This window comes from Hoplias malabaricus, chromosome 3, assembly GCF_029633855.1.
Source record: "Hoplias malabaricus isolate fHopMal1 chromosome 3, fHopMal1.hap1, whole genome shotgun sequence".
In the NCBI taxonomy this organism is placed as follows: Eukaryota; Metazoa; Chordata; class Actinopteri; order Characiformes; family Erythrinidae; genus Hoplias; species Hoplias malabaricus.
Window position 1 is genome coordinate 79,549,880 of NC_089802.1, and position 9,036 is coordinate 79,558,915.

General features: G+C 41.4%; 1 protein-coding gene across 1 annotated transcript; it reads right to left on the minus strand.

Moving 5' to 3' along the window:
* Positions 1–527: 527 nt before the first annotated feature.
* LOC136691184 (uncharacterized) lies at positions 528–7,499 on the minus strand. Its single transcript, XM_066663570.1, has 7 exons — positions 7,307–7,499; positions 5,235–5,293; positions 4,555–4,878; positions 3,452–3,757; positions 2,868–2,978; positions 2,458–2,508; positions 528–2,308 (listed from the first exon to the last, which is right to left on the minus strand). The coding sequence occupies exons 1-7, from the start codon at positions 7,357–7,359 to the stop codon at positions 2,286–2,288; spliced, it is 927 nt and encodes a 308-aa protein (XP_066519667.1). The 5' UTR covers positions 7,360–7,499; the 3' UTR covers positions 528–2,285.
* Positions 7,500–9,036: the final 1,537 nt, after the last annotated feature.

Here is a 9,036-nt window from a genome sequence, read left to right on the forward strand (position 1 = left end):
ATGCTCCAAACATCCTGCAAATCCAGAAACACCTGCCTTTTGTACTGATGTATCAATTAATTTGTTTTCAAATAAGTAGCAAGTCACCACACTATTACACTAAAGAAAATCTCACCTTCCACATTAAGATTTATGGGCCAAAACTTCTATACCCACAGCATTTTTCTCCTTAGGGATAAGGATACCGCCTGCTGTTCTCCACTCTTTTGGAATGATCCTTTTCTTCCAAACTATGACCATCAACCTCCACAAAAACTTCAAGACCACAGGTGCATACTTATACACCTGATACGGCACACCATTAGGCCCTGCAGCAGAACCTGCCTTTGCATGATGCACCACACTTTGAACCTCACACCATTCAAAATATATAGAAAAGTGAAAAATTGATTAATTAAAAGTATTTAAAAATTGATTTAAACAGAATTAATAAATTAATACTTATTTTAATTTAGAAAACATTGCGTTTTTCAAGACCCCAAGATGTGAACTTTCACTTTCAGAGTATTTTTTCAAATGAATTAAAACTGTCTGTAAAATTAGTTCCATATCCATCCACAGTTTTGTTTGAATAATGACTCTAGTTCCAAAACAGTTGAGACATTGTACTATTTTACATTAAATATAGGGTTTAAAAGATTTGCCCATCACTGTATTTTTTTCATTTAAAATTTTCACAAAGACAACATTTAAATATTGAAATTAGGTAAATTTAAAAAAAAAAAAAAACATTTCTACAACATACTGCAGTGGACACAGGGAATTGAGACACAGCTAATATCAACAAATAAACTTTATTAAGCGCACTTAGGAGAGAAAAACTGCAGAAAAAACACACTGAACAAATACAAAACTCAACAAATAAATGTATAATAAAATAAATAAATCTTCAGAATGTACACCATGATCAAATCCTACACCAGCACCTGTGTCCTCATGGTTATAAAAGCTTGGTGCTGGAAGGTCACTGGTTCAATCTCCACAAAAGACTCTAGCCAGAGATAACTGCCTTTTCCCAATCAGAGGTGCTCCCTTTAAAAGCTTTATATAAGAATTAAATAGAACAATTTCATACAAATATAAAGGTGCATGAAAGTTATTTGACACTTGATGACATTATGACTCCAGTTATGACACTGGATGACGTGCTTCATCCAAAGACTCCCTCCAATCAGACTGAATTCATTCTGATTATAGAGTCAGACTTCACAGTGAAGACGGAGGGAGAGAGGAGCACTGAAGGAATTCGCAGACTCTGAGCAGAAGCAGAATTTCCTTGAGACACGGCAGTCTTTCTCTATAACACAGTTCAGTAGTGTGTTCTGGTGTTGCCTTGAACAAGATCAGCTCAGGTGCAGAATGTACATCAGATTTCTGATTGGGTGTGTAATGGGATACAAGTGTTTACACAGCTATTATTCTTCTATTTAAAGGATTATTTAATAATTAAATCACTCTCTCACACACAGTCACCCAGTCACACACCCCTATGGACAGTCTTTCACACACATTCACACAGTCTCACACACCTGTGGAGGATTTTACACACTCACCCAGCCTCACACACACTCACCCATTCTCTCTCACACACACACACGTGGACGGTTTTACACACTCACCCAGTCACTCACCGTGGACAGTCTCAGACATGAACACCGTGGACTTGTGGACAGTCTCAGACACTCACCCACAGTCCAAAAACATGGAGGGTAGGTGAATTGGCTTCTGTAATAACTGTCCTGGTTTGTGAGTTAATGAGTGTGTATGTGTGAGTGAATGTGTGTGTGCCCAGATATGGATTGGCGCTCTGTCCTGGGTGAAATCCTAGTGCCCGAAGCAGTCCTCCAGGTGGACGGTCGTTTCTAGTCGAGAGTACGCTGTGCGCGTTTGGCTGCCGCTTCTTGCCAGTGTGTGTGTGTGAAATGAGCGTTCTGAGCAGTGTAGATTGTAAAGCGTCCTTGGGTATATAGAAAGGCGCTATATAAGTGTAACGATAACCCAGTCACACACACACACTCACCCAGTCACTCACACACACTCACCCAGTCACTCACACACACTCACCCAGTCACTCACACACACTCACCCAGTCACTCACACACACTCCTCACAAAAAGGGACCCAAGGAGTAGACGTAACTAAATTGGTCAGGAGCCTAAACTGTGCGCACAGGTATTTCCTGAATGATCTGTCCGTTCTGAACCGGTATTCACCTGTGTGCTCCAGAGAGTAACAGTGGATTAGAGAACAGGAATCTGTGTTTACTTCAGACTTTCTCCCAGTCTTTACTCCTTCTTCAGGGGAGTCACTGTGGAGAAACAACAGTAAACCTGTGTTAGACATCATCCACCGCAGAGAGAGAGAGAGAGAGAGAGAGAGAGAGAGAGAGAGAGAGAGAGAGAGAGAGAATGATAATGAATCTCCTGAAAGAACCTAATTTCCAGCAGCAGAACCGACCTGTTTCATCAACATCAGCACCTCTTCCAGCAGCAGGTTCACGAGGAGCCCCTGGAGAAAAGGACACAGAGCTCAGGGTCAGCGGGGTGTTCAGTGTCAGAATAAAACCACTCTACAATAAATCTGCTGTAGTTTAAACTCCAGTGGAAGTTTCCAGAGGAATCAGGACTTTCACTTTCAGGGCTTTAATTAAGACCCACAGCTGTGTTCCTCTGTGGATACGGGGGAGAATATATCTCCTTTAAAACTACATTTCTCATATTTCTCACTCTGCGTCTCACACAGAACATGAGAACCCTCAGGAACACACTGAGGAACAGCCCGTGTTTCCCAGTGTAGGGGTCAGTTCTGACAGTAGGCGTCCTCATGGTCCTAGAGCACTGGTGTTCCTGAGAGCTGCTGATACTCACTCTTTCTGCATCTGCGGCACCAGATGATGATGATGATCAGTATCAGGATTAAGACTGAAACTAGAACTCCAGCTAAAACCAGCGGAGGGTGTGAAGAGGAATGTGGACCACCTGAAAAATCATAAAAACAATCATGAGATTTGATCAAATGTCTCCTTTAGGGCAGAGAGCCCTGACAGAATTCATTTTACAGGAGGAGGTGGGTTAATGTAAATATTCCTAGAGTACCTCAGTGATTTAATTCCCATCCAAATACTTCCACTGTACCATAGGAATAAACCCTGTTATTACTCTCATCGTATAAATCAGACATTTTAACTGAATTATATAACTGTATTTTTAAAATTATGAAAAAACATTGAATAATTGTATAATAGTCTAACAGCAGTTTCCTAAAGAGAAATATCTACAAACGTAAACAGAATAAATATGCAAATAATTTAAATCTTATATTTTACTTAAAACTCTACAAAGACAACATTTTAAATGTTCAAAATTAAAAGTTTGTTTCTGAAAAATATTAAAATCTGACGCCAGCAACACGTTACTGAGCGTCCCACCTCAGTAAATAATGAAGCAGTTACCGATCGTCCGCTGTCTGAAGCTGGTCTCTCCTACTTCACTGAAGCTGCTGTTGAGAACGACACACCTGAAGGGCTCCAGAATCAGGTCAGTGACAGTAAGGGGCAGTTTACTGGACATTGTCAGCAGTCTGTCGTCTCTCTCCGTTATCTTCAGTGTGGCTCTCTCTGTCCAGTTGGCTCCAGTGCTGTCGAACCAGTGAATGCCCCCTGCTGGATATCCACCGCTAGTGCTGCAGTACAGTTCAGCTCTGTCTCCGACTTTAATCTCTTCAGGAACTGAATTAATGACTGGTGGGTCGTACTTCGCTGAAAACAGAGACAACACACAGAGTGTTAAAGGAACAGTGGTGATACTGACACCTAGTGGCCTGGAGGTGTCTGAGATTTTAAACATGACCCCTTTTGGCTCCTTCAGGGACGACAGAGCAGTTTGAATTCTCCCATGAGCTGCACTTTATAGAATTATAACAATAACAGTGAGTGCACTGAGCTGATGGAGCAGAATTTATAGAGTTCTCCTCCAAAAGTGTAGAGCTCATGTCTCACGTTTGATAAACGAAGACGTCACTTCTGTCCACTGCATTTAAAATATCTTCCTGTACCCCTCGGTTTTCCTCAGCATCAGTTTAAAGAAGGGAGCAGGTGATGTACAGACGTGAAGGGGTTAAGTGAATGTGGCCACGGTGTTCACACGGATACACACTAATCATCTGCAGGTGTGGGTTTAACGGGCGGCTGGTTGTAGCTAGTGCCCCTTCTGTAAACACAGGAGACCAGGGACTAATTTGTGATCCACACTGTGTTTCAGAACTAATCCCCAACACCAGCCCCTGACCCTCACTGATGATGATGAGGCTGAACTCCATCAGATCCTCACAGCTATGTTCTAACACCTAGAGTAAAGTCCTCCCATTAGAGCAGGGAGTGTTACTGCAGTGAAGAGAGGAACACACTCCTGATTAACCCCCCTCAGTTCAGGACACATTTAGATTTAAGATGGTGTCATTGATTAAGAAATTATTTCTTACAGAGCCCTGCTCTTCAGCCCCAGCCCCACAGAGCTTCATTAACAAGGGCTTTCACTGAAGAAGGGCAGCACTCACCTGTGACTCTCAGACTGAATCCACCCTTTATCTCACCACGGTCAGTCAGGAGCTGGTATTCATACTCTCCCTCATCAGAGACAGCGGTGTTGGTGAAGAGCAGAGACGGATCAGTTCTAGAAGGAAGTCGAACTCGAGGATCTTTATTAACTACAGGGTCCAGAAAATTAATATATAAGACTGGATGTCTCTGTCCTTTCTTTTTAGTCATCACTTCATAGAAAGTAGCACCCTTATCTCCAGTTTTAATCCTGAAAGAGCAGGGGATCTTTGTGTTCTCTCCGACGACTCCAACAGCAGCCTCACACTCCAGCTCCACAGTCTCTGTGTAAATCATATAAAACTGTTAATACCTACAACCTGTGGGTGACAAAGGCTCTCGTGTAAAAACTGGCCAGTTATTCACATTTATTCTAGAAATGTCCAGTCATTTTTACACCAGAGAAAATAAATATATATATTATATATGGATTTCCCTCTGAATAAACTAACTTCAAATTAAACTACTGGATAATATTCCAGAAAAAAACAACAACAACATCCTCTCACACTGACCTCACAATAAATATCAGTTTAGACAAATGACTCTCTACATTTATGATGATGTCACATTAATAACATTATTGGACTGTGTCCAGACTGAACCACTGTGATGATGTCACAGAATCAGAGAAACTCACCCTGAGCATGTCCCAGAGAAACAGAGAACAGGAGGAGGATCAGGACGATCTTCACAGTCCTGAGAGAATCACACAAACAACAACAGGGTTTTATTCAGAAAACAGTCAGCAGTTATCTTCACTGATTTGTTTCAGTCTTTAACACTGACACCTAGTGGCCTGGATGTGTCAGAGATTCAGTACAAATTCCATTTAAAACATAACCACCCACAGAGGGTCCACAGTGTGGTGTGATTCTTCTTTAACGTGATGTACAGGTGCATCTCCATCAATTACAACATCATCAACATATTAATTTATTTCAGTAATTCATTTCAAAAAGTAAAACTCGTAGATCCGTTACAAACAGAGTGATCTATTACAAGTGTTTCTTTCTTTTAATGTTAATGATTATGGCTCAGAGCCAATGAAAACCCAAAAGTCATTATCTCAGAAAATTAGAATATTATATGAGACCAATTTAAAGATGATTTTAATACAGAAGTTTTTTCTACTGAAAAGTCTGTACAGTATATGAACTCAGTACTTGGCCAGGGCTCCTTTTGCATGAATTACTGCATCAGTGCGACGTGGCGTGGAGGCGATCAGTCTGTGGCACTGCTGTGGGGTTATGGAAGCCCAGGTTGCTTTGATAGCAGCCTTCAGCTCGTCTGCATTGGGTCTGGTGTCTCATCGTCCTCTTGATGACACCCTGTAGATTCTCTATGGGCTTAAGGTCAAGTGAGTGGCCAATCAAGTGATATTTTTGGACTTTGGACATGATTTAACACAGTGGACAAACACCAGCAGGAGACACGTCTCCCCAAACCATCACTGACTGTGGAAACTTCACACTAGACTCCAGCAGCTTGGACTGTGTCTCTCCACTCTTCCTCCAGACTCTGGGCCTTGATTTACAAATGAAACACAGAATTTACTTTCATCTGAAAACAAGACTCTGACACTGAGCCACAGTCCAGTCTTTTCTCCTGGGCCCAGCTGAGACGCTCCTGTCATTATCTCTGGGTCATGAGCGGCTCGACACAAGGAATGCGACAGTTGTGGCCCGTGTCCTGGATGCGTCTGTCTGTGGTGGCTCTTGAAGCACTGACTCCAGCAGCATCCACTCCTTGTGAATCTCCCACACATTTGTGAATGGCATTTTCTTGACAATCGTTTCAAGGCTGAGGTTCTCCCTGTTGCTTGTTCACCTTTTTCTACCACTTTCCTTCCACTCATCTTTCCATTAATATTCTTGGATACAGCAGGAGGGCGTCAGCGACCTCCTTCTGGACATCTGTCAGTGAGCAGTCTTCCCTGTGATTGTGGAGTCTACTGAACCACACTAAGGGAACATTTTAAAGTCTTAGGAAACCTCTGCAGGTGTTTTCAGTTGAATATTCCAATTCTGAGATAATGATGTTTGGGTTTTCATTGGCTGTGAACCATAATCATCCAGATTAAAATAAATAATCACTTAAAATAGATCAATCTGTTTGTAATGAAACTAGATAAAATATAATTGAATTACTGAAATAAATTAACTTTTTGATGGTATTCTAATTCACTTCCTGATATACACTCACTTCCTATGTATGCCCCGCCCATATACAGTCACGGCCATAAAAATTTTCCAAAAGGCAAATATTTCCAACATAAGAAAAGCAGCTACAACACAGTTTAGATCCAAAAACAATAATGTGTCAGTATTAACCCATTCACAGACACCGATGGAGAGTTAAGAATGAAATCTGAATCTGTGAATATTAACCAACTTTACTATTTAAGGTGGAACTGAAAATCTGAGTAAAGAACTGATGAATAAGACTCGCTTCACCTTCGTAACCTCGCTGACCACTGTCTGGGACGTACATTGTGAATTTCGATGCTGTGTGCTATATTTCTGTTTAAACAGCGATTAAAAGCCCGACAATGTCCCGAAAGTGAGATCACGGTGTGACTGAGGCCTGTTACTGAGACGGAGACGGAGCCGGTGGAAACCAGAAAAGTCCTCAGAAAGACAGCGGCCCTGTTCAGCAGCTAGAAATATATTATTTTATATCGTACTTTATATGGGATTGTTGTGTTTTTACCTTCTCTGTATCTGTAGAAAACTGTAGATGTAGCGCGAATCGGATCTAAACATCGCGGCTAACGAGCTAGCTACATTAGCAACTTAGCTACAGAGTTCTTGTCGTGTCCTAAAACCGCAGTTGGAGTTATCAAAATAACTCTGTTATTGATTTAGAATCTCAACCGAACCATCGTTAAACGACTAACGTGTTCCACAATTCCTCGGAAACTTCACAAACATTGGCCTTTAGTTGTAAAACAGGAACCAGAGCCGAAGAAAGAAAGTAAAACGGTGAAGTTTGAGGTCACGATTACGTCTCGGCCGCACGCCCCTCCCACAAGTTGACGTAGCCCCCCGTCCCAATAATCACACTTGTGCCCTCGCACCCCTCGTTTGTGTGTGCCCTCCTAAGTGTGCGAGGCGTTATGTTGTAATTCTTTTATTTTTCTCAACAAGTGTGCTCATGAGCTCCCCCTATATGCACTTTATGTTTGGCGCTAATTGATCAAAATTCTATTTAAACAGAATAAATTAATGAATACTTATTTTAATTTAGAAAACATTGCAGCGTTTTTCAAGATCCCAAAATCTGAACTTTTTCTTCAAATGAATTAAAACTTTGTCTGTAAAATTAGTTCCATATCCTTCCACAGTTTTGTTTGAATAATGACCCCATTTCCAAAACAGTTGAGACATTGTACTATTTTACATTAAATATAGGGTTTAATAGATTTGCACATCATTGCATTTTTTATTAATATTTTTCACAAAGACAACATTTAAATGTTGAAATTTGGTACATTTTTTAAAAAATATTTCTGCAACATACTGCAGTGGACACTGAGGTGGGAAGTGAGATCACAAAAACAATTGTGAGATTTGATCAAATATCTCCTTTAGGGCAGGAGGATAAATTGTGACACGTCTATGGAAGCAAATCTGTCTCATTAGACTTTGAAATATTACCATTTTTGAATTTGTAGCACTGAAATTATGCATCTGAATTTTGTTGGTTTTGAATTTAATTCTTCAGACGTCCGCCTCTGAATATTTGCTGCGGTTTTGAGAAAATACGGTTAAACTCACTGCACATCAGATTTTGTGCGCTTCACCAACACCGCCGTCTCTGATGAGGGAGAGTATGAATACACACTCTACACCAGCCGTGGTGTGATAAAGAACAGATCCAGTCTGAGAGTCACAGGTGAGTGCTGCCCTTCTTCAGTGAAAGCCCTTGTTAATGAAGCTCTGTGGGGCTGGGGCTGAAGAGCAGGGCTCTGTAAGAAATCATTTCTTAATCAGTGACACCATCTTAAATCTAAATGTGTCCTGAACTGAGGGGCGTTAATCAGGAGTGTGTTCCTCTCTTCACTGCAGTAACACTCCCTGCTCTAATGGGAGGACTTTACTCTAGGGGTTAGAACATAGCTGTGAGGATCTGATGGAGTTCAGCCTCATCATCATCAGTGAGGGTCAGGGGCTGGTGTTGGGGATTAGTTGTGGATCACAGAATCCAGGATCTAGATGATGATTTTAGAGCATTTCTAATCATTTGGATCATAACTGTAAGACTGTGGTCTGACTCCAGCCTCTTGGAGCAGAGCAGGAGATGATTTGTAGCGACTGGAGGGTTTGTGTTGCTCTTCGTGGGGTGTTAAGTCCCCAGTGTCCTCTGTTCCTCCTCCGATATTCAGTTATAGTCTGTTTATATTTCACTCAGCAGAGGAGGCCTCATGTGTCTCTGAGAAA

Bases quoted from the DNA above. Each gene is read 5' to 3' on its own strand.
- LOC136691184 (XM_066663570.1), bottom strand. From the start codon at position 7,359: ATGTTTAGATCCGATTCGCGCTACATCTACAGTTTTCTACAGATACAG. The intron at 3,758-4,554 runs GTGAGTGCTGCC...CTCTGTTTTCAG, and splicing joins ATTCAGTCTGAGAGTCACAG to CGAAGTACGACCCACCAGTC. The intron at 2,309-2,457 runs GTCGGTTCTGCT...GTTTCTCCACAG, and splicing joins TGCTGATGTTGATGAAACAG to TGACTCCCCTGAAGAAGGAG.